The following is a 25631-nucleotide window of genomic DNA, read 5'->3' as shown; positions in this document are numbered from 1 at the left end:
GCTCTCCAAACCCTACCAAACTGATACTAGCTCATTGTGTCAGCTACTTTTGAATTGCTTTGGCCACTAGCTATACAATGAAATATTCAGTTATAAAAAGATTGAAATTCTGACGTTATGACATGGATCACCATTGAAGATAGGATGCTACATGAAAAAGCTGGAGGGCAGAGGTTACAGACTGCCTGGTGCTATTGAATGAAATACCCAGAACCACAGGCAGAAAACACGCTGTTGGTTGTTGGGGCTGGAGTTGGGAAAGAATGGAAAGTGAGTTAGTGTGGACTTTTATTTGCATGCTGGAAAGTTTGGAATGAGGAGATGTGTTTGGTTGTACACCTTGAAATGGTTGGTTTATTTAATTTTTCTTAGAAACTTGACCCTTAGCAACAACAAAAATATTTATAGCAAAGTAGTAGTAGCACATTTGCTCTGTCCCTGAGTGCTGCTGTATCACTATGTAAGCTTGGGACTGTCAGTTCCTTGTAGGGTGTGTACATGTGAGGACAACCTTCTCCCTTCTTGGATGGAAGGTCTCCTATGCACTGGTATAAACACCAGGCTATCAGGCAACGTGGTTTCTGGGGATTCTTCTGTCTCTGCCTCCCATCCCTCTGTAGATGTAGCTATGGCATCACCAACAGTTTTAGTTGCTATTTAGAGCTCATTTAATGGCTTATGATTTTTTATTTTTAGAAATGGATTAAATCAACTTAACTTGATTTTGCATGAAAACACACTCGTGTGTTGGGTTTGGATTTGTTTATCTTTCTTTTTAGAGTGCTAGAAGGAAAACCTAAGACTCAGTTACTAATAGCACATTTTGAATTCCAGTGCAGGAGAGATCAGATAACAGATGTGTATTACCCTGTCCCACACTACTTGTGTCTGAGGATTCAAATGCAGGCCGTCATGCAGGCGCTGCAAGTCTGTTACCCACAGAACCATCTTCTTAGCCCTTGAGTCAATTCTTAGAGTTTAAAAGAGTATAGAAACTTAAGCACAGGGTTTTGTGTTAAAACTACTTTAAACATTACCAGTTAATTAAAAAGATTCAAAATCATATCAGACAATGAAAACGTATTCCAAGGTTAAACACAGCCCATAGGTCCTGGTTCCTCCCATAGGCCCCGACTCCTGAGCTCTGGCATCACCAACAGTTTTAGTCACTATTTAGAGCTTGTTTAATAGTTTATGATTTTGCATTTTTAGTTATGGACCAAACTAAACTTGATTTTGCAACTCAGGTGCTGGGTTTGGATTTGCTTATCTTTCTTTTTGGAGTTCTAGAGAGCAAACCTAAGACTCAGTTACTAATAGCACATTTTGAATCCCAAGTCAACCTCCCTACATGTCATTAATCATTTCAATGTTTAGCCAAAATCATAGCACCATTATCATCATCTTAAAAATGGGTACACATTAAGTTTCCAATATATCTCAGACAAACATAATGACTTCTAAATTATCAATCAGTGCTCTGAGCTTCCTGTAGTTCATCACTGCCTTTTCCATGAGCTAAACTTGACAAAAACCTATACATCTCTGCCCTTCTTCCATGAACACTGAAAGCACCACTTTCCTATTTTTGAAGCCAGGACGTTTGGCATTGCTTTCCCAAGGACTTTAATTTGAAAAGAGACTTAGTGAAGAGGAGCCAGTTGAATGAAGTAGACGTGAATGAACCAGGACAGATGGATAAGGTGAGTCCTGTTATTGGCTACCATCATTGAGGAAGGCTTTCCATAAGACAGGGGATAGCAGTGCAGCAGCTAGCAGATCGAGCTAGTAGCTTGCTTAGTCCATAGACAGAAATCTAGGCTATGTTCAGGCAGAACACATTTCAAAGCACAAAGGAATTTTTTTTTTCAAATGTCTTTGGGGTTTAGGCCTGCTGAGACCTGAGCAGAGAGACAGCTCTTACCTGTCAGGTATGTCACTGTCCTCATAACCTAAGCTAGCTTTGGCAATGAAATCATATGTGAATGTAAAAGCTGGAGGACAGTGTAGCAGTGGGACTATAATAGTGACTGATAAGATCAATGTGAAATTGTATGTTACATTTTTCTGAGGATGTTCATTTCTCAAGATTTGTTTTTTCTCAAAAGGGTAAGTCCTGAAAAAAATTCAATTACTCAAGTGTAGGCTATGGCTGAGGGTCTTAATGCACTCTAAATATCTTTAGCCTGATTCCAAGAAGTTTAGATTACTCTCCAGTGGGTTCTACTTCTTGGAGAAGAGGAACTACTTCACAAGGCCACTTGTCTAAGCTTCTTCTGAAATACTTGCCTACTTTTTGCTTTGTTCTGTCTTGTTTTATGAGACAAGTTCCACTTCACTCAGGCTGGCCTTGACTCGCTGTCTTCTTGCCTCCCTGTACCGGGTATTATACACATTATAACCAAGCCAGGCTACTCCCTGATCCTACTCCTTCCACTAGTTTTTAAAAATCATGCTGCTTGTCCTGCAGAGATTCTGTGTTGCTAAGTTCTTCTAGTTATTTCTTGTTTCCTAAACACTGCTCTAATGATGGGTCTTCTCATTGGTGTTCTTTCCTTCATATTCTTTCCCTTAGATCTTCAACTACATTTCTTTTTCTCTTTTCTTGTCTATGGTTCCACATATTTATATAATGAATTTCAGCTGTTCTTAACCACCCATCCTGCTTCCTTACCTACTGAAATCCTTCTTCTTAATGTTTCCCCTCTATTTTTATGCTTTTCATGTGTGTGTGTGTGTGTGTGTGTGTGTGTGTGTGTGTGTGTGTGTGTGTGCGCGCGCGCGCACAATGCAGTAGGTTTAAACAGTTACAAGAGCAAGGACAGGATATCAGTGGCTACACCCCTGAAGAAAATAATCCCCCTCACACACATTCCAACTGCCAGTAGTTCTCAGGGAGAAGTGGGGACCTCACAGGCCCCTCTGCCACCTACAAGAAAATACTGATGTGCAGATAACTATATCAGATACATTTTACTAAGTTCAAGATCAACTATACTAGGCACTGTACTCTACTGTACTCTACTGCCATTTAAAGCATAAAGAAATGGCATCCTCCTCAAATTCAGTTAGTGATAAACACACACACAGAGACACACACACATCACTTTTATAATTGAACAAAATTACTTTTGAAATCTCTTCAGGTCTAAACCAATGTTGGTGTTACAGAATTGAGATTAACATAGCAGCTATTAGTCAGATGTTGGATCAAATAAGAGGTGACTGATAATGGGCACTGTGCTATATAGTTAGGAGTTGTAGTTACCCTTAAGTGTATGTGGGGTTGTTGAGTATAGATCACAATAATGCAATTATAAAAATTTTAAAAGATTTTGATTGGCTTCATCATAAAGATACTCTAAATGTTTAATAAAGTAGAAACATCTGCTCAGACTTAAACATGATACAAAGTATATTTGCATCAATATAGCACATGATACCCCATAGCATGTGAGTTTTATGTATCAGGTAACAACATTTTAAGTTAAAGTCACTTCAAATGTTGATGTTTTGCTTTTGAATTAATTGAATTTGAAAGTAAGAGGGATTCAGGGAGTAAGCAGGAATTTTAAAAAATGCCTAAAATTCATAATATAAATATATGGAATGCTAAAGAGGAAAAGTCATTATAAAAATTAAATGTATAAAATTTAAAGAGGAGAAAATGAAGAGCCATTAGGACAGGATATTATAGTAAAATATAACAAGATTAAAGAGAAAACCATACAAGACATTTGAGAAAGAAGGGCCCAAATCATCAAATTAAAGAACCAGAAAAGGCTCCTTCGAGGTACTTTCTGACTTGAGATCTCATGGATGCTTTTGAAATTTCAACTTAGTTTAAAGATAGCGCTAGAGAAGAAGGTAACAAGTGAGGCCTTCTGGAAAGAGAGAGAACTAATAAAAAAAAATTATAGTAACAGCATGGCTTATGCTGTGTAGTAAAAGTAACAAGGTAAGGATATTTAAGGATAAGACAAGAGAAACTGGGTTAGATCAACATGCTGAATTCCATTGCATTTCAAGGGTTGGGCCCCCTAGTAAAAAACTATGTATCAGAATGGGTAGCAGTAAGCAAGGAAAAGGACTGGAAAAGAGGATGCCTTTCCAAGGTATAAAAGCTGAGTACCTCTACTTTATTCTGAGCCCTCCTCTTCCCCCCAGAAGGAAAACAAGCAAGTTAAAAATACACAGCCCTCAATCCAGGATCTGTGTTATTCTGGTGAACACTGTGGTTAGATGAAGAGGAAAACAGGTTGAGGGACTTGGAAAAGGTGGAAGTGGAGCAGTGTGACATGGTTAGATGTGTCCCCAAGTCACCAGGTTGCAGTGAAGAAGATACACACTAGAGTTAGGATAAGATTAGACACGCAGTAACCAAACTGGAAGCTAGTGTGGTAATCTACGTGACAAAGGGCTGGCGTGAGAGCTGAAGGGAGAAGGGAGGTCTGACAAACATTTGGTGGTGGTTTCCTAACTTAGCTGCACGCTGGAACCATTTGAGAATCTTCCAAAGAGCCTTGTGATGTCACTGTTCTGAGGTGTGGAGTCTGGCTTTTAGAATCTTCCCTAGACAGTGCTAGTGTGCTGATATGTGGAAGGAGTGACTGATTTAGAGTAGGAAATCAGCAGAAATCATTATTAGATTAATGTGAGAAAGTGGGTCAAGGCCTCAGGGACATAGAAAGTGCAGCTTCTCAGCAAGGAAGACATGGCAAAGCTGGGCCACTGCCTAAGTTCTCAGGACCTTGTACGGCAATGACCTTCAGTACACACTGCACAAATCCGTTGAATGAACAAGCTGAGATGAAGGATGCGTTTTGCCAGGAGAGACTATCGGTTTAGTCTGATCCACAGTGAACTTGGAGGTATGGGCTTCTTTCATAGATGTTAAGTTGACTTCTTTCTAAACATAACTCCTCTTGCCTAGCTTGGCCCTTGTTTCCTGATCTGAACTCACCTCCCACTAGCACCATGCTACAAAACAATGCCAGGTTAATTCTAAGATATAACTTTCATCAAGTCACTACTTGGCCCAGAAATCATATTTAATGTAACATGCTGCTTAGGCTGACATTTTTTTTTTTAAATAGTTTTGGCTCTACCTTTTCTAATTTTATTTTCTCCTCATATCCTATGTAAACCTAGTAAATGCTGTCTAGCCAGAGTTCACCAAATTACATTAGTATTGCATATATTCTGTTACCCATCCCCTAAGGATTCAGCATTATTACACTTGTAGAGGGGCTTAAGAGACTTGCCTGAGTCTCTGCCACATACGTCACCCAACACAGATGAGGCTCCAGTGCTGTCCTAATCCTGCCCCCCTCCCACCAGGAGCTGGGCAAAAGTAGACTCTACACAGCATAGTGACCAACCATTCATTAGACAGATAAATTGGTGGCCATTTCCTCTGTTTTATTGAGTGAAACCTAAGATTTGCTTGTTGTGGTAAGAATGCCCCCTATTCATAAATGTGAATGCTTAATCTTAAATCAGGGAATGGCACTACTTTAGAGAGATTAGTAGGTGTGGCCTTGTTCAAGGAAGTATGTCACCAGGGGTGGGCTTTAGGCCCAGTGTCTGCTTTCCATCTTCAGACTCAGATGCAGAACTCTCGCCTGTCATGCCTGCCATCATGTTCTCCTCCGTGATGATAATGGACTAAGCCTCCGAAACTGTAAGCAAACCTCCAATTGGTTGTTTTCTCTTTTAAGAGCTACTGTGGTCACAGTGTCTCTTCACGGCAATTCAACAGTGACTAAGACACCTGTATTGGCATTTTTGTCTCAACCTACACTCTGGGAGGAAAGCCCTTGGCTGAGAGTATGTGAGTTGTAGAAAGGTGGGTGCTCAGTGATCATTTGGCTAAATCCATTGAAACTAACAAAACACCCTCCTCTCATAAACACCCTGCACTGCTACCAACTAGGAACAGTGGTGGCTTCCCTCACCCTCCGGCCTGCTGGTGGTTCCCAGAACCAGAGAAGAGTAGGGGCGAGAACCTTCTTTTCCCAACTTCACCTGCAGTTCCATGAGTATGAGAAAGAAGGGCACGGAGCAGGGAGGTTCCTAGGGAAGAAGACGGAATGCTCCTTGACTTCTCCTGAGCTTACAGCAGCACTCTCTCCTGGTGTACTATTTCTTCTCAATTCTAAGAGGTAATTCATGACACCACTGCCTGCTCTGAAAACTTTTCTCAGGCAGATCGCCATGACAAATAGCAGGAAGTCAATATTCTCTTGTAAAGCAAGCGAATGGGTTTTCTTTTCTTAAACTAACATACAAATGGAATTTAAGATATTAATAGTAGAGTAAGCACAGTATTAGCTACATCTTCTTTGTGAATTAAGAAAACGTTAGTTTGTAGTCACAAAAGTGTGCTTTATTGGTATACCTACTCTGTACTGCTATTTACCTGGGCCATGTGCATAATAAGTCCATGAAAGCACAGGCTTTTACCTGTCAATTATAGAATTGCAATTTATTTTTTAAATAAATAGCTCCATCTGTATCACTTCAGACTTTTGGGGCCATAATGGTGTATTTTTACCATCAAAATTCAAAGTGTACTTCCCCTTGGAATTCCAAGTTTTCTTTGCAAATTAAGAATGTTGAAACTTCTATAACCTTGGAGAAATGTGTCACTGGATTGAAGATGCCAGAACAACACTTTGATGTTAATGGTAGATACTATCATCTACCATTGGCCTTTGAGAGACTGTGTGTGGAATCACCAGCACGGTAAACCCACCCCTTTACTTCCCAGCCTTCCAAATGATCACATCCTAAGTTCTGTCTCTTTGGGGGCCTTCAACCTGCATTTCAGCTTAATCACTATTTCCTGAGTGCTTCTCTTGACCCAGACAAAAAAAAAAAAAGAGGCTAGCCATCTCTACATATGCCCCTCATAGCCTGAGCTTTCAGTTAATACCACTTTAAATCTCACACCAGCCCATGAAAGTTTTAACAGGTCTCAGATTAAGTCCGGATTTTTAACCTAGGATCTAGCCAGTGCTACAAATGCAGTAGTAGATGGCTTCACATACTGACTGCATCCAAGTCCCAAGTAGTAAGGACCAGATGCCACAGACGCTTCCATTTGTACCCTCAACACAAACACACACACACACACACACACACACACACACAGTGAGGACCCTTGTCTTCTGTCCCTCCACTGCTTTTGCTGCTCATCTAGTGGTTTTCTTTCCTTGCATTCCATTCTGGTCCATTTTCTTGCTAGCAACATGATAGGCACTCAATAACCACCTGTTGAGTAAATAAATGGAAGAATGTCATAGCTTAGGCTATCCATCTCCATAGCTGTAATAACTGCATTAAATTGACAAGGCCTAAGAATCGTTCATCATGATGCATGCCTTTAATCCCAGCACTTGGGAGGCAGAGAGAGGTGGATCTGAGTTTAAGGTCAGCATGGTCTACAGAGTGAGTTCCAGGACAGCAAGGGCTACATAGAGAAATCCTGCCTCTAAAAACAAAACAAACTAACCAAACAAAAAACAATCTACCATTAAACTAAATTTCTCACCTGGACAACAAACATGCAGTTCTATAAACACTTTGGTGTTGATATGTTCATAACTAGATTTAGTGTATCCAATTAAACACAGCAGATCATTCACATACAAGTATCTCTCTCTTCCTTCTTTAAAAATCTCATGAAATTTCTTTAAGAAAGAAAACTTCAAATCCACATGGGCAAAGAGCACAGAGGAACAATGGCTGACAAAAGATTCCAAGAAGCTTTGGAATGGTAGAAAGTTGGTAAGTGTATAACCAACCCCGGAGAAACTATGGAAATAGACCTTTTCCATTATTTTCTCAGGAAATTATGATAGATGCATTTTCTCCCTTTTTTAAAAATTCCCTAGGTTCCTCTGGCTTCCTATATTCCTTTCTGCTCTTATTTAACATCTAAATGTATTTAAATGCTGCATTAGATACTTCTAAAAGGGGAGCAGGTCCAGGGAGGTGGCTTACAGGAGGACTTGAGTCTGGATTCCCAGCCCCTAAGTGAAAAGCCAGGCAAGGTGGCATGATCCCCATGGTGGAAGATGAAGACCGGGAAGTTAGGACTCACTAGCCTGGCCAGTGCAGTCAGTTGGTGAGACCCCAGATTCAGTGAAAGATCCTGTCTTAAAATAATAATAAGGTGGAAGGCCAACGAGATGGCTGAGAATAGACACCTGCTGCCAAGGCTGATGGATCCAAGCTTGATTCTTCCCTAGAATCCAGTCAAACAGACATAGGTTGTCCTCTGATCTCTACATTCAGTGTGGTGCTTGTACGTGTACGCGTGTGCGTGTGTGTGTGTGTGCACGTGCACGCAAATTAAAAATAAAAATGGAGCCTAAAAATAACCCAAATAGCTCAAAAAACAGATACCCCTATTCCTATCTCAGGCACTGAAGAGAGCATAGCTTATACACTAGTTAGAAAGAAAGCCAGGTAAAGTGACAAGTTAGGCAATTAGCTGATACACAGAAGCACCTTCCTAGACCAGCCAGGCTTATATCAGCCATTGAATACCCTTAAGAGGAAAGGTTCTCAGGTATTTGAAGGTCCCAGCATAAGCTGAAATCCACCATCAACAAACCCTCCCCATGCCTAGCCAATTCTATCCCACTCTTTCATTATTGCTCATGGGTAGATTTACACTGGGAATGTCAAGTGAGGCAAGGTTAACATAACATTTGAGGGGAATCAAAAACATAAGAGGAACGGGAAAAGGAAGGGGTTCTAGAGGACACAAACAATTAGAGAAATAAAAAAAAGTAATCTTAGCTAATGTCCTTAGAGATGTATCCCTCAACTTACCAACGAGAGGATGCAGGCAGCAGAGAGCTGGACTTCCTTCTACCTTTAGATGCTTGCTTCTTAGGATCTTTGCTGGCTATTTAACATGAGCTCCCTTTAGCTATCTAAACTCGTTCTGATCAGATTTCTTGTTGATAACCTCTCTAATTCCCAAATCTACTCCCACTTCTTACATGTAGCTGCTGCTACCTTAATCCAACTATTATGACATATCTGGTGGATACTGCCAAAGTCTCTCAAATGTGTTTTCCTGCGTCTATGCTTTGTTCCACGGCAGGCCAACTTTCTCACAGCAGCCAGAGTAATCACATACTATAAACAAGATCTTGCCAACATCCTGCACAAAATCCTCCAGACTTCCCATTACAATTAGCGTATAATCAAGCTTCTGATTTAGTGACTGATAGCTAAATAACTTCTTGAAAAGTATTATGATTTATACTCAAGAGTTAGCACTAAGAGCTAACCTAATCTGTGAAGTAGGTTTAAAATGTATCTAAAATGCCTATGATTCAGGGAGTGGGAGTGGATTTGGGAATTAGGGGGGCTATAACAAGAAACTTGTTCAGGAAGAATTTAGGGGTGTGTGTGGGTATGCATGTAACCATGGAAAATTATCCGTCTTCTCTATAAATGTAACTGTGTTCAAATAGGCCTCTAAAGCTTTTGACCCAATAAAGCTAATTCTAAACTATCTGTTCCTCTAGATCTTCAATGCCAAGAATTTCCCTTCAAAGATCTTACTGATATTTCTTTACCAACTACTACTTTCAAAAACTTAACATTACTAATCTAGCAAAATCAGATTATATTCCAAATAGAAATCACATTTAAATACATTTTCATTTTTTTGATCATCTAAAAAATGACTTCTAAAAAAAATGGTGATTTTATCAGAATGTTCCCAGTTTTATTTAACATTTAAGGTAGCAAGTATTACAAAGGAGCAAATGGTGACCCTAATTTCAAAGCCAGCAATCCAATTATAAGCATATAAAAAGGATTTTATGAAGTGTAACAACATATTATTAGTGTCTCAACATTATAAAAACATCAGATCTACAACACAAAATAGTATTTTAAAATTTTGTCTTAACAACTCCAACTCTTATTTCGGTGCTGCAGAGCAGTCTTTTGGTTAGTTTTTTAAAGCACCTCCACAGGGAACCAATGGGACAACTTTTCTGGTACAGGTGCTTGCTGCACAAGTCTGGCGACGTGAGCTCAATCCTTAGAATGCACACAGTAGAAGTGGAGATCTGACTCACTGCAAGCTAGCCTCTGCTCTCCACAGTCATGTTATAGTATATGCATGCCCACACACATACACACTCACACAAAATAAATAAATGCAAAAAGGAAAACTTTAAAATTCCTTTATGGAAAACTTTACTAAAAACCATTAACAAACAGTGTAAACATTGAAATTTATTTTCCTTGGTTTCTAACCCATTTAATTTAGGTAAGGTTTAGAAGTGCCTGTTTGAAAAAATTAATGGTATGTTTCTAAGCATAAAACACAAGCAAATAACAGAGTACAAAAGAACACAAGAAAGACTGTTGGTTTATTGATACTGTAGTGAGTTTTAATAAAAACTAAAACACAATCATTAGATCAACCTTAACGGTTTATAAAAACCAAAATATAAAAACTATCTTTAACTCTAAGGATTCCACATACAAATTTAAAATTTTGGTACCTGTTAATTACCACATCAAATGTTGATTTACTGATTAGGAAGTGTTAAGAAAAATATTCTGATTTTAAATGTAAGCTCCGGGTAGCTAGGTATGCTCTGTGCACACACTCTATCTCTGTCCTCGGCACAGAGCTCCAAGGCAAAGACTGCTCTTGGCATTATGAACTGCCAGGGATGACGATGGGAGGGGCTGGCTCGCTGCATGTCGTTTACTCTTCTTTCCGGGTCCACTCTTAGCTTCCTTAGGAGGGGGCATATGAATTGGCTTCCAAGGAATTGGGTTATAAAAAGTTGGTTCTGGGTAGGAATTTCCACTGTAAAAACCTATAATCGTAAAAAATCAGAATGACCAAGAAAAAAATCTTAAGATGAAAGAAATCACTTATTTCTTATTCCTAAAGAAAAATAGTAAAATGGCGACAAAATATCACTGATAAATTGGATAGCTTAAAACTTGAGGCCTGAAATATCTTAAAAGAAATAACATTGTTCTAATATAGTAATCACTATATCAAACATTAAATGATACAAAATAATTCAGAGAATTGGAATAATACTATGAAAAACCTATCTAAATAAAAATGCTTACAAAAGTTTTACTATGTAATTTATTTTATAACTCTTAAAATCTTTACGGTCTTAACTCAGGCTTGGAAATGGCTAATTGTGTGGTATTTTCCATTATCAGATACTAAAGTTTATTTTTTTTAAAAAATCTCTTTATTTGTATGAGAACCTACAATAACTCAAGATTCCTATTTAGAACCACTGAACCTCTGCAGTACTGTCAAATCAATAAGAACACACAATCCACACTAATTCAGACCACCAGCCGTCATTCTACCAGTGCACACAAAGTGCTTACAGAATGGTGACATCTGACAACCCATAATGGGATGCGGGAAGAACATTTTATGAATGGCTTCAAGTTCTTCACTCAGTGCAGAGACAGAAATTCCTGTACTGTGCAATTTATGACAATGATATGTACATAAAGGGTAGAGACAGAGAGGCACAGCGTTTGCTAAACCACAGACTGCTTGTAAGAATTAAGTTCATCCAAAACATTAAGTTAATAATCCATAATTTTGATAATTAACTTTTAGTCAATATCTCTATTCTGACTTTACTGTCTGATTATTAGGTTAAAATAATTGCTTATCATCATTTTTCCAAACAAATGTTAAAACCTTTTTAAAGGAGTATGCTCAGTATCCATGATAGATGATCCTGTGACAAACAAGAGAGGCCTAATCCTGACAGCAGGAATGTGTCTTTCAGACACTCCCAGTCCACTCTAACTGCAAAGATGTGTCAACACACACTTCACCAAGACGGTCACAGCAAAGTCTGGAGTGTGTTCCAGTGTGTGAACAAAACAGAATGGGAGTATTTTAATAATAAATCACTTTAAAAAGTGAAGGCAGCTGTCAGCAAGGTATGAGTTTCCAACATGAAGCACAAAGAAAAACATGCATTGCCATTTATAATCAGTCCAAGCCCAAAGGCAAGCTGGGTACATTTGTTTGGTCATGTGATGTCTCCTATTCTGTTCTTTAAAAAGAATTTACTGGACCTTGGAAGCTCTTCCTTGTAGACTGGTAGGAAGAAGAAAAGCCAAGTGACCTGGTGAACGTATCTCAATAGAGCTTCAATGATACAATAAATAATAAAAGTATTTTAGAGTCCTGGCGCCTGAAAGCAGAGTCAGGCATCTGCTAAAGTTATATTCTACTATTGAGCTACATTTCCAACCATGTGAATTTTTTGTTCGCTAACATTAAAAATCATTGCTTTAAAATGTAAGTTTGCAAACTCTAACAATAAGTGCTGAAAAAAATGGGTTTCTATAAGCAAATGAATTCATAGCCATGTTTCTCATACTCGACATATTAAACAAAAATAAATCCAAATTGGACAAGGGGCATTCATGCAAAACCTGTAACTTTCAAACTGCTAGAACTGAAGAGGTTTTTCTCAAAAGAAATACAAACAGCCAACAGGGATTTGACAAAGCTGCTAGGCGTGGTGGTGTATACCTTAATAACAGAACTTGGGAAGTAGAGGAGGGTCATCTCTGTGAGTTCTTTGCCCATAATGAGACTCTGTTAAAAAGTTCTCAACATCCTTAAATTAAAAATCACTTTGAAATCTACCTATTTTAATCAGAATGGCTGTCATCAAGAAAATAAATGCTGGCAAGGATGTGGGGGCCGTGGAAGAGGAACCATCTGATGGTAGCAATGAAACCTGATAGAGCCACTTTAGAAAGCAGTTTAGAGATTTGAAAAAACAAAAACAAAAACCAAAAAACCTAGAAATAGAACTGCCATTATGACTCAGCTCTTGAGTATAAACACAAAGGATTTACAGTCCTCATAACAGAGAGATTCTTATACATTCATGTTTATTATTGCCTGAACACAATACCTAAGAAATGGAATTAGCCTAGATGTCCATCTAAAAATGAATAGATAAAGAAAATATGGTTCATATTTTTCAAGGGAAACTTCATTTTACTAGAAGAAAAATTGAAATCATGACATTTTAAGGAAAATGCATGAAACTGGAAATCATGCTAAGTGAAACGAGTAAACGTCTCATGTGAATCCTCACACGCGAGACCTCTGCACCCGTTATGCAAGGGGGTCCTGAGAGGGAAGGGCGAGATCTAAAGGGGTGGGAGAAAGATGGGACAATGGAACCTGAGACATGAAAGGAGACAGAGGGAAACAGGAACAAGGTGAGAAGACCAGCGGAAACAAGCAGCATCATGACTTGTGTGTGAACACCAGTGGGTCCTGCCTGGGGCCTCAACACTCAGGAAGCGGAGGCAGAAGGCTCCTAAGTTCCAGGCTAGCCTAGACAACTAAGGGAGGCTGTTTCAAAGAAACAAAAATAAAATATAAGTGTGTAGTTTTGCAACTACTGCCTTAAAGAAATATATTTATATATAAAATGAACAGAGAGCAATAAATTTATAGCAACATATAGTTATAATCTTCTAGAAAATAATAATTTCAAAGAAAAATTACTTTTATACATTTCTATATATATCATTTGCTTCTGCAAACCATATTTATGTAAGCCACAGACGTAAAATCCAACCTGTAAGCTTTCCACTGGAGTAACCATAGCTCTTTGCAGCCGGACGAGGTTTATTTTTTGCATTTTCCAACCATTCTTTAAACTTTTTTTCTGCGATTTCCTTTTTCTCCTGTAATTCTGCTTGCCGTTGCTTTTCTTTTTCCTTAAAATGATAAGACCAAAGAATTCCCTGGGATATTCTGTAACTAGATATTCCAGTCAAGTCTTACTGTTTGTCTTCCCCCAGTTGCTTTCCCCCCCAGTGACACACTGGCCATAAAACTGAACTATGTTTCTATAATCAAAGAGTAAAAGTAAATATGATCAGCGATGTGGTATATAAGTGTCCACCACTCAACAGTAAGATAGCAAATTCACAAAACAAAAATGCAAATTTGTCTTAGGACAACTTACAAGCAGTAAAATCTGTCTACAAAATACTATAAAAATGGTTAAAAGCAGTAACAAAAAATTTTGTTAACTGATAAATATCCAAAGTTGTATTAATAATTTTCAAAGATACCATAAATGCATTATCCATTTTGAAGATTAAACACAAGATAACAGGGGTAAGAATAGTTTGTGTATTTTATACTAAACAGTATAGACTGAATTACTATACTTTTGTTTCTAAAATACACATATAAACAACAAAGTGTATACAATGACTGGTCATTTCAATTAAAAATACCTTCTCTTTTTTCTTCTTCTCATACTCTTCAGCTTTTTTTTTCTTCAACCATTCTTGATATTTTTCTTTTGCTTTTTCTTGCAAATGTTCTTTCTCCCGTTTTTTTGCTTCTTTTTCTTCCATTTCCTTATTAATTTTTTGTTCCCTTTCTTTCCTTTCCTTCAAAAAAATGAAGGAATTTTAATTCAAGTATCTTTCCATAATATCTGTATTTACCTATAAAACAGGAAGGCTACTCAGAGATTGGGGCAGTGACTGGTAGGTGTTCAAGAAAGACTGGCACTCATGCATATAGCTTATGACCTACTGAATGTCCTGAATCTTAGTGTGGTTTCCTGGCCATTCCTTGTACTTTAAAGATCAAGCACATGTGCATGCATTTCTTCAACAGTCTGCCAGTGCAGACTTGGATAAATCACAACTATCCGTGAGTTACAAAGGACAAATCTGCAATGCTATTAGAGGAGAAACAGGTAACTGCTTAGCTACACATTCCTACATAGATTCAAAGTTGACAGCCAGTTCTCACCTATGGTCCCAATATGTAGGAAGCAAGGACAGGAGAATAGGAATTTGATCAAGTTTGGGCTACACGGTAAGTTCTTGGCCAATCTGGGCTACAGAGTAAAATAAGGAAAGTAGGAGAGGGGTAGGTAGAAAGAAGTTGGAAAATGAAGACATAGAAGTCAAATCTGGTCTTCAAGCCCCCTCCAATTGTCTTATGAAAAACACTGCAGGATACAGACACAGGTAAGGACTTTCAAAAAATGAAAATGCTAGCACAGAAAACAATCCCAAGAATCAACAAATAGGATTACATGAAACTAAGACACATTTACACAACATAAAAAACAAACACCAGAGTAAAGTGACAACTTGTAGAATGAAGAAAACAAACCTTTGCTAACTGCATACAAGACAGGGATTCTACAGTCTAGAATCTATAAAGCGTAAAAGTGAAACACTCAGAGAACAAATCCAATCAGTAAATGGACTAGTGAGCTCAACAGACAGTTCTCAAAAAAGTTTGAAGCATCCTTAGCTAGGAGGCAAGCAAGTTACAGCTGATTTGAGAGACCTTATTCAAGTCAACATGGCTGTCATCAAGAAAACAAATCCTGGCAAGGATATGGAGAAAGAGGATGGCTTCCTCTCCGATGCGGTAATGCAACTTAGCAGAGCCACTATGGAAATCAGCATGGAGGCCTCTTAAAAACTAAACAACACAGCTAATATGACCCAGACCTCCAACTGTTGGGACTAAGTTAACATACTGTTGTTTCACTATTCACACTAGCTGCAAAATGGGACTAGCCTTGATGTCCATCAAAAGATGAGAAAATGTGGTTCATATACACAGTGGAATTTTTATACCAGCATAAGGAAAAAATAAAATATAACATTTTCAGGAGGATGGAAATGGAAATAACTAGCTAGATTCAGAAAGACACTTATCACATGACAACTCTTAAAAGCAGAACATAGATATAAAATCAAGTAGGTAGGGGTGTGTGTGTGTGGAGTAATTTTAAGGGGAGGAGGAAACAAAAAGGCAATGTATCCATCTGACATGAAACCTAAGTGGGTAAAATGAAGCTAGCACACCAACCAGAGGTCAGGCTAGAAGCAGAGGGAGGACAGTTGGGCAATGGGGATCAATTAGAACAATATGCATTGACTCATGCATATGAAAACACCATCATTAGACCCACTGTTTTGTATGCTAGCTTTAAAATTAAAATAAAAACATAAACCATAAAAATTCCAGCCTGGAGACATGGCTTGGTAGTTAGGAATCCTAGCTATTCCTACAGTGGACTCAGGTTCAATTTCTGAACCCACATGGCAGCTCATAACTGTAACTCCGGTTCCAGGAAATCCAACTCCCTGCTGGCCTCTGTGGGCACTATGCATGCATGTGGTGCACAGACAGACAGAACACTCGTACACACAAAATATCTTTTAAAAAATTTAAACAAATATTAAATGGCAAGACATATTTGCAGCACATATATCTGCCAAGGGACGTGGGCCTGGATAAGAGGCTCTCTCAGAGCCTTTGCCTACCATATATATGTTCAAGCGCCAGCACTGGAAAAACAAGCAAACAAAACCCATGTAAAATGAACTCAGTGACAACTACAGCAGCAGCATGTGCGGAGTAAGAGCTGCTCAGAAGAGGGAGAGAGCTGCGTGGGTGCAGCAGCTCATGACTGCCTTGGCAGCAGGGCAACCCCATCTCGGAAAGATATATAACCCTACTTTTTCTATCTTTAGAGATGCTGAGGGCTGGAGATTAAATCTACACCTTTATAAATACTGAGTAAAAGCTATGTCACTGACATGAATTTTTTGCATGATTAACAACTTCTTAACACCTTCCAAAAGTAGGCAAATGACACACAAACAAAAAAAAAGTCAATTACAAAAGAGAAAACGTCAAAAGTGTTACTGACCCAAATTGCCGCACTCCATTTCTGTGCTGTTGTCGTAATTCCCAGCATGACTACACTTAAGGAAACAGAACTGAAATGAAGCCATAATGGTGGAATCTGACTCCTAGAGTACTGGTGTCCTTATAGAAAAGGAAACCATAGTGGGATGTGTACACAGATATACAGCCACTCAAGGAGCAAAATCAGAGCTGTGTTTTCTGCAAACCAAGAAGAGACATAATGAGCAGTCCAAACCCACACATCCTTTCCTCTTGATTTTAGGCTCCCAAACAATAAGAAAATTAACTTCCAGTTTTTTAAAAACATCTACCTGGACTAGGAAGATAAGTCTCCCAGTGAGACTAATAAAATAAGCCAGCAATGGCAAAGCACTGCACACTAACTAGAGAAGGATGGAAAATAAAGACAATTGATAAGATCAAGTTTAACAAAGGCATAGACCAATTAGAATTTTCATGTTAATAATGAGAACATCAAATGGTACAAGTACTGTAGAACAGTTAGGCGATTCCCATGCAGACCAGCAACTGAGCTCTAAAGCATTTGTCTAAGACAAATGAAAATGTGTGAGAATATAAGCAATAAACAACTCAGTGTCCTATTAGCTAGTAGATAAATAAGCAATTTGTGCTATTTCATAGGATATTAGAACAGTAAAAGGGAAAGGAATCAAGAATATATAAAATACTATGATAAAATTAAAAACAAAAGAATTATAAAGTCAAAGGAGGGTGCACCTTACCATTTTATTTACATACACTCGAGAACAGGCAAATCTAATTTCCAGAACAGGGTTACTGCACTAGCCTTGTTGCTGGGCCAGCTTGGCGTAAGGAGCAGGGTGCTGAGTGTAACTGGACATAGGGAACTTTCTGGAATGACAGCAATGCTCTATCACCTGATTGTAGTGCTAGTTGCTTGCACTGATACAGAAGTTTATCAAGCTTCCCAAACTTACAATTGATATAAAACATGCAAGTTACAGCCCAATGAAATACAACAGCAGCTAGACTGTGTGGGTGGAGTAGTCACAACTAGATGTGACCAAGTACATTCCAGCACTCAGGGAAACGGCACAGTGAATTCAGAACTCTGAATAAAGATGCTAGTAAAGAGTTTGGAGGAAACAAATGCATACATACTCATATAGTCTTTAAATTAGACAAGGCTGTCTGTCACAAGGACCTAAGGAGAGAAGGGAATGTCTGTGAACAGCAGAGGAAAGAACAGCGCTGAAATGCCTTCAGGATTCTAGAACGCTGGTTCCTACACACCAGGCACACAGTATGTCTTTTACAGAAAACAACAAGGACTATTTAAAACTTTCTGAGTGTGTACTCCTTCCTCAGACAGGGCCTGCCCCCACAGGAAAAAGGCTGAGCAAACATCACCAGACAGCTCGAAGGGCACACTGACAGCAGCACCACCAGTCACAGACCCCACTGAGCTGCAGCTGTCATTCACACAAAATATCACTTGTGTTTGAAAGTTAAAACCTTTTTTTTTAAAGTAACTTTAAAGTGCTGAAAATAAAGTCTGTTCTCATAAAATATGTTTCGACACTAAAAACCCACTTTAGAAAAAGAATCAGTATAACAACACAAATGTAAAAGTCCCGGATGAGATATGCCTTTTGTTTAAAAGAGGATTTAAAAATTTATAGTTATAAGGAACCAAGTTTGCTAATGGATACATAAATCCCCTTTGCCTGATTTTCTGATAGAGTACAGTAAAAACGACAGAGGTGGCAGCCGGCTAGGGCTGACCCAGCCTGAAGCTGAGGCGGCAGAGGACCACACACCATGAAATGTAAACACAAGAGCAAATCCTAGATGCCAGACTGGAAAAGAAGCAGGAGAGCTTCTTTCCAAACAGAGGTAAGCATAAGGAGAGCTGGAAAGAGAAACTCAGAGAGAGAGAGAGAGAGAGAGAGAGAGAGAGAGAGAGAGAGAGAGCAGAGCAATCAATCATTCCTTAACAGGCACAGGAATGCTGTAGAATACTGGGTAAATTCAATTTTTCAGGGTTCGTTTTTAAATAATTCATACCAGGGCAAGCAACTTTTCCCCCCTGCTCACCACCAAAAATAAATAAACAAGTAAGTAAGTAAGTAAATAGACTTCCCTTCAATAAGTGAATTAGATCTTCCATCAACAATTAAAACAGCAAATATACCATCGATCTGTCAGTATTATCTTCCAGACTTAGACAAATAACAGTTCTGCATGATTGGCATGGCAACATTAGCTTAATGCAGTTGAAGACAGGCCGCTTTCAGATGAGAAAACAATATTCTACATACCAAGAATTACTCTGATTTATAGTTTTAAACTTCTAAAAGGTAGCAACCAAAGTCTTGATATAGTCATATATCAAGATTTTGATCTTGGCAATTTTTTTCACAAAGAACACTTTTTTGTTATATTATAGATGAATCAAGCAAACAAAATCTGCAATTGACTTCTGAAGGAAAAAGAAATTTGAATTTGCAAATATACACAGCTAATCAATTTTCTTATAATTATTCCACCTGCAATTATTGATCCTCTTGGTAATATAACTGGGTATTAAGTTTAACAGTAAAAACAAAATTATAATTTTGTCCTTTAAATTAAATTTAAGACCTTGTCCTATAATTTAAATATTTGTCTCAATTCCTAAAAGTAGATTTTAACAACAAATCACCACCATTCCAAACATAGAATGTCAACAAAGACAAATTTACAATAACATTTCATTCATTTAGTCTCTCCGTCTTTCTCTCCCTCCTTCTCCCCCACTCCCCACCCCATTGGCACGCTTGTCAGCTTGTTTATTGGAGTTTTAACTAAGGCCTGCACTCACTGCAAACATTCTATTACTGAAATACACCCCAGGACCAGTACTTTAAAATTTTCTGACGTATGTTCCTACATAAGAATGTATTAAAGTTGAAATAGGGACTAAAAGTATTCAACTTAGTAGTTCAGTGTTAGCTTAACATAAACAAAGCCCTGGGTTCAATTCTTAGGGTCTAATATTATTTTAAAAATAGTAATAACCAAAAGATGAAAGAAGATAAGGGAATGTAAATGGATGGTAGAGCGCTTGCATATCATGCATATGGCAGAGACAGACAGACAGACAGACACACACACACCATACCATACATACTATCCCATATATACATACAGAGAAGAAAAAATTATTCAATAAAAAGCTTATCATACGCAAAGCAATATGCTAAATCTAATAATGGATAAAAATGATTCATGTTTTAAATGGCTGAAAATAAAAGTGAAGGCATGTATATAATATACAACAGCTTTTCTGGCAAAATATATACATAATTAGGTAGAGTATATAACAAAGTTACTAACAGTAATGCAAATTGAAAAGATTCATAAAGAAGAATTTCTAACTATCAAGGGAGATTCCTGATGAAGTACGCTTCATAAACAGATAGTGTTGATCCCAGAAGTGTTAGATTATTGAAAGAAAAGCCCAGTGTCAGGTGTGAGACACCATTCCAAAAATCCCCAGAGGCCTTCAAAACTGTACAGATTATGCCCACCAGAGTGGGATGCAAAGACCCCACTGCTGAAGACACCACACCCCTTGGTTGCAGAACACCAAGAAAGCACACTGGAGCCGAGGAGAAAGCATCCTCCTGACTGGCTAAACTTCACAATGCTAGAAGTTCCTATGCAAGTAACAGGGGGAGAAAAGTCAGCAGTGGCGTCCCTAAGTGTTAGACCTTACGTGACAATCACTAACTTGCCAGGCCAATAAGTGCTCACTAATTTGACAGTAACACAACTGTTTCTGATTGGATCTGTGGCCTGCTCCATGAGAGAGAGGTGTGGACCTGGCTATGAAGTTCAAAGGCACTGGGGGGTGAAGACTTTTGTCTTATTAATTAGACATGCTGTCAAACTGCCTATTAAATATTTATGTTTACATCCATATGTTAGTCTTGACTTCAGCCTTCATTGAAAAAAGGTTTCTCTCCACAGCTCACAGCAGAGACTTGTGGCCAGGCAAGGTATAGAGAACAAAGCACGGATGCTTCAGATTGTCCATAGCATCTGACTAAAATTTGCCTAGTGACTCTAGCAGGGGTGTGATTTTGCCAGCTGCAGATAGTTTCCGTGATTGTGTGACACTTGGAATTCTGGGATTGGGAATTCTGGAATTCTTCAGAGGGTATATAAATGCTAGGGCGTCAAGAAGTTGTTGGTAGTGTGGGTTGTTAGTTGGCTGCTGTTAGTTGCAGTTTCTGAGTAGTTGTGCACTTAACAAAAACAACAAGAAGAAATTAGATATCCTGATGGCAAAAATCAAACTTGCCCCAAGGAACTCAATGCCCCTATCAGCAGTAAGTTGTCTAAGGATAACGCTGCCCCCTGTCACCTTTATCCTTTCTCTCTCTCCTATCTAGGTTGAGAGGGTTAAACAGGTGGAAGAAAATGAGTAGAGAAGGGTAGAGGGAAAAAGAAGCCATCAACTAGCAAACACTAGTTACAAGTGGTGTCCAGACAAGAGTCTAGGTAGAATGGGAAACGTGATTTCCAATAACGTAGAGGACATGGCAGGGGAGGAAGGAAAGCTTATTCCTTTTCAAGACGCCAGCAAAACATGTATTGAGCTTGCTACCGTGGTCTATCCCACCCCACCCCAGGCACTTTGCTCCCAGAGGGCATTTTCTGGTTTTGTCTTGGTTTTCTTCCTAATTCTGTTTCAAAAAGGTTGGAAGAATGGCTTAACAGTTGGAAAAATTGCGGGTGGAAATGGAGGGGCCCGAGAAACAAAAAATGGCTGAAGTGCTCTCTCTTTTCTGAAAGGGTTGCAGAGTTGGCTGTGTAACTGAAAAAAATGTGCGTGAAAGTGGAAGTGCTTGGGAGGCAGGAGCACTGGAAAAGGGAGAACAAAAAGGCTCAGTCCAATGCAAAACTTACGAGCCATTTCAGACAAGAGCAGCCAAGAGTCACCAGGTTGTGGGAAAAAAACTGTGGAATTAAATCAGTCTATAAACTATAAAGATGTGTTAAGATCAAAATGGAAGCCCGAAAAAGTTTTGCACCACGGATGCAGATTTGTTTGTATTTCCATAGGAAATAAAAAGCTGTAGAGCCCATCAAAACTGATAAAGATTAGAAATGAGCAGGAGAGGTCTCCTGAAAATCTTGGCCACTGATTCAAAAAGCACTTATTTCACTGAAAATGTGTTTGTGAATAATTTCCTACTAAAACATAGCACGATTAATGGGAAATGTAGTGAGAATGTTGGTTTCTTTGAAAAACAAAGAACTCTGAGGACATGTTTTCATTTTAATCCCAGGTGTGAAATATGGGGCTGATTCAGATTGTCCATGCAGCTGACTATGATTTGCCTCGTGCTCTAGCTGGGGTCTGATTTTTGCCAGCTGCAGACAGCTTCTGTGATTGTGTGATGCTTAGAATTCTGGGAACTCTTCAATGGACATATAAATGCTAAGGCCCCAAGAAGTTGGTGGTGGTGGTGGTGATGGTGGTATGGGCTGTTAGTTGCTGATAGTTGTGGTTTGCTATGTATTAGTGCACAAGAAAGGTAAAACAAGAAATTAGATAACCTGACAGCAAAGATCAAACTTGTCCCAAGGAACTCAATACCCCTAATCAGCATGAAGTAGTGTAACAATAATATAGCACCATTTCCCCTCTATCCTTGTTTTCTCTATCTAGTAAAGAGGACCCACAAAGTAGCCAATGTCTGGCTACATAAAAAAACAAAAGTTATGCAGTCTTAAGATAATGGGGAGGAAGAAAAACTTTGCAGGAGATGTGCAGTACATATGCGTGCATTTGGTTTTTGTTACCTGCTTATTTTTCTTTTGAACCCATTCCTTGTGCTTTACTTCAGCAATTATCTTCCTTTTTTCACGTTCTTCCATTTCTTTTCTTTTTTCTATTTGCTGATTTAATTCCTGTGAGATTTTGAACAAAGAGCAGCACTTAACAGAAATACCCAAATAACGTAACTATAAAAAAGGTGAGGCTAAATTAGACATGAATATATCTTCTCTTATAGGACATGTATTACTAGTGCCAATATTTCATTCAAGTAACTCTGGGATTAAAAAAAAGCATTGGTAGAATAAGTAAGTCATCCTATAGGAATACTAATAATTGGTTGGCAGCAAAACACTAGTTTCTTAGACTAAGCTTCAGCAAAATTACTGCATTGAAATCAGCGTCTTTCCCATACATAAATATTTTGGCATCACTGTGAGGTACTGGCAGTAGCTCAAGAGAATTATAACTTTCTTTTTATAGTTATTAAAAAAAAACAAACCCTTCTAGATTCTTAATGAAAATAAAGGACAAGAATGAAATAAGTCTTATATCTTCAGTTCACAGCTACACTAAAGAAATGTAAGGGCTGGTGAGATGGCTCAGTGGGTAAGAGCACCCGACTGCTCTTCCGAAGGTCAAGAGTTCAAATCCCAGCAACCACATGGTGGCTCACAACCATCCGTAACAAGATCTGATTCTCTCTTCTGGAGTGTCTGAGGACAGCTACAGTGTACTTACATATAATAAATAAATAAATAAATCTTTAAAAAAAAAAAAAAAAGAAATGTAAAGAAGCCATTTTCCTTAGAGGCAAAAAAAAAAAAAGAATCTGATGTTTTCTTCATTGATTTTACAGATGCTGGAATATAAAACGAAGCCATGTTCAGATCCCAGATTATTTATCTGCCTTGCTGCCACCAGAATCAATGTGTCTGATTGTTTTCTTGGGAGAATGAAGAAGGTATTGCTAATAAAACACAAGGTAAATGCCACATAACTTGCTACTCATCAGTAACACCCATGCACTGCAGAGAAAACTGTTCAAACTAGACTTCTCTGGGACTCTACAATCAACCACTGCTGACTCCCTGTCTTCTCTCCGTAGTTATTAATAACCTATGATCTATTGGTCTACTCTCCTGCCCATCCTTCCCTTCCCCTAAGACCCACCTATTTGAGCAGACTTGCCAATAAAGATCGTTTTCTCTCAGTATAATTCCAGTACCTTAAATGAAATAAAACTTACACAAGAACCAAGTTTTTGCACTTTAGAACAGGCTGGCTGCTTTAAGTGAGTGCTTGTCTAAATTCTACTGGATAAAAGACTGTCTCTTTCACTCAGAAACTCTCAACTTTTAAATACTGTCCCTCTCAAAGCAAATTTTGATCTTAGTATTAAGACTTCTTCACTAACTAGCTATTATTCCTTGATTACTCATATAATAGTCGTTTACAAAATGTTTGCTCTATAGCTAATATGAACTGGGTGTGTGTGTCTGTGTGCCTGCATGTGCAACGCTCACATAATGCATTCGAGTGAAGTGTGGGTACATGCATGCCACTTATAACTTTCAGGAGTTGGTTTACTCCTTCCATTATGGGATCTGAGAATCAAACTGACCTAGATCATCAGTCTTGCAGGCCAGCACCTTTACCCAACTGAGCCAACTCACAGGGCTTATCTTGCTATTGAGAACAGGGTCTCACTGGAACCTAGGGTTCAAATCTAAGGACCCATCCTATCTCTACCTCCCCAGCACTGCATCTATAAGCACTGTTGTATAAAATGTTTATATAACTATCAGATCTATATGTAGAGACTTACTATGCATTTGTATGCGTGTACACAGGGCGTGTATATAGATGTATTTTTCTTTGTTTTCAGACACAGCTCTATGAAGTTTTCCCCATTTAACAGGTACCCAACAATTTTCCTAGTCAGACTTCCTCAGAATAGTTTTCAAGCCATTTATCATTCTCATCACTCTCTGTCACTGAGAGCTCTCAATCACCTCTTTGCCATGAATTCTTGCTTCACAGTACTCAATTTATGTGGGGTTTCTCAAAAAGAGGAAATTGATATCGCACTATGCTCAAACATCTCCACTCACCATCTTGCCCTTTAAAGCCATGTTCTCAAAGTTAGAGGCAGTTTTAAAGTTTAAATGTACAATAGGTATGAGTGATCATACTTATGTCCTTTTAAAGGTTCTTCAAATAATGAACAATTGCAAAAGGGGCGATGCAGATCTTAAGACCCTGCTTTATGGTTGTCAATTACTAGTTAGGCTAAAGGCTAAAGAAGACTCAGTAATACCCAGAAAACGATAACATTGACCTAAAGTACTGGTCCAATTCCAGAGGATCTTTTTAAATAACTTTCCCTCCCATCCAAAATACTCATCACATTCTAGAAACACAGATCTCTTCCAAGTTTGGCATTCACTCCGTCTATTCACCACCAATGTAGGCCTCTTCCAGGACAGGAGTCTTCACTCAAAAGCCCAACGTGGCCTGCTGTTATACCACTGAATTTCCCATCGAGTACACAATTTATGGTAATAATACAATCAGCATGAATGTGTATTTCAATATATTGTAACTACATGCAAAGAAGTTTCAGCTACTGAAGGTAACAGTTAAAAACAAAGCAAAAAAGCTTTGGCCATTCGATATCCCACCAGATTGCTTTATCCAAGGTTAATTAATTAGTTAAATGACCAATGTTAATGTGGTGAGGAAAAAGAATGAAAAACCGCCTGGTTTATTAAAAAATAGGTATTTTACAAGTTTGAACACATTATATTCACATATGAAGTTAATTAATGGAACTGAAGACCTCGAGAGAATGAGGCTAGAGAGATGGCTCAGCTGTTAAAAGCATGTTCTTGTAGAGAACCCACGTTCAGTACCTAGCACCATATCAGGTGGAGCACAACCTCCTCTAACTATAGCTCCAGGGGGTTCAGTGCCCTCTACAGACTCCATAGGCATCTGCATACATATACATACATACAGACACAGACACACAAACACACA

At 38.5% G+C, this 25631-nt stretch overlaps 1 protein-coding gene and 1 long non-coding RNA gene across 11 annotated transcripts in view; one reads left to right on the top strand and one right to left on the bottom strand.

Annotated features, from left to right (window-relative positions):
- The window catches only part of Ccdc34 (coiled-coil domain containing 34), a 158164-nt gene that overhangs the window by 120608 nt on the left and 11925 nt on the right, over positions 1 to 25631 (bottom strand). Inside the window, exons 3-8 of one of the 10 annotated variants that reach the window (NM_001355581.1) lie at positions 22616 to 22723; positions 17521 to 17650; positions 16779 to 16975; positions 14323 to 14481; positions 13653 to 13794; positions 9730 to 10868 (exon numbers count right to left, since the gene is read on the bottom strand). In NM_001355581.1, coding sequence (NP_001342510.1) covers positions 10654 to 10868; positions 13653 to 13794; positions 14323 to 14481; positions 16779 to 16826 — 564 coding nt within the window. In that variant the 5' untranslated portion in view covers positions 16827 to 16975; positions 17521 to 17650; positions 22616 to 22723 and the 3' untranslated portion in view covers positions 9730 to 10653. Of the gene's footprint in view, positions 1 to 9729; positions 10869 to 13652; positions 14482 to 16777; positions 17651 to 22615; positions 22724 to 25631 lie in introns of those variants that run through there. The other 9 variants (NR_149736.1, NM_001355582.1, XR_001783173.1 and 6 more) reach the window with 9 other exon arrangements.
- On the top strand, positions 4576 to 23805 carry Ccdc34os (coiled-coil domain containing 34, opposite strand). The gene is made up of 5 exons (NR_040508.1): positions 4576 to 4871; positions 5578 to 5683; positions 6034 to 6164; positions 7702 to 7791; positions 23449 to 23805. It is a non-coding gene; the product is annotated as a coiled-coil domain containing 34, opposite strand (long non-coding RNA).

This window comes from Mus musculus, chromosome 2 (assembly GCF_000001635.26).
Source record: "Mus musculus strain C57BL/6J chromosome 2, GRCm38.p6 C57BL/6J".
In the NCBI taxonomy this organism is placed as follows: Eukaryota; Metazoa; Chordata; class Mammalia; order Rodentia; family Muridae; genus Mus; species Mus musculus.
Note: the sequence above shows the minus strand (reverse complement) of the source record. Positions and strands in the feature narration are given on the sequence as shown.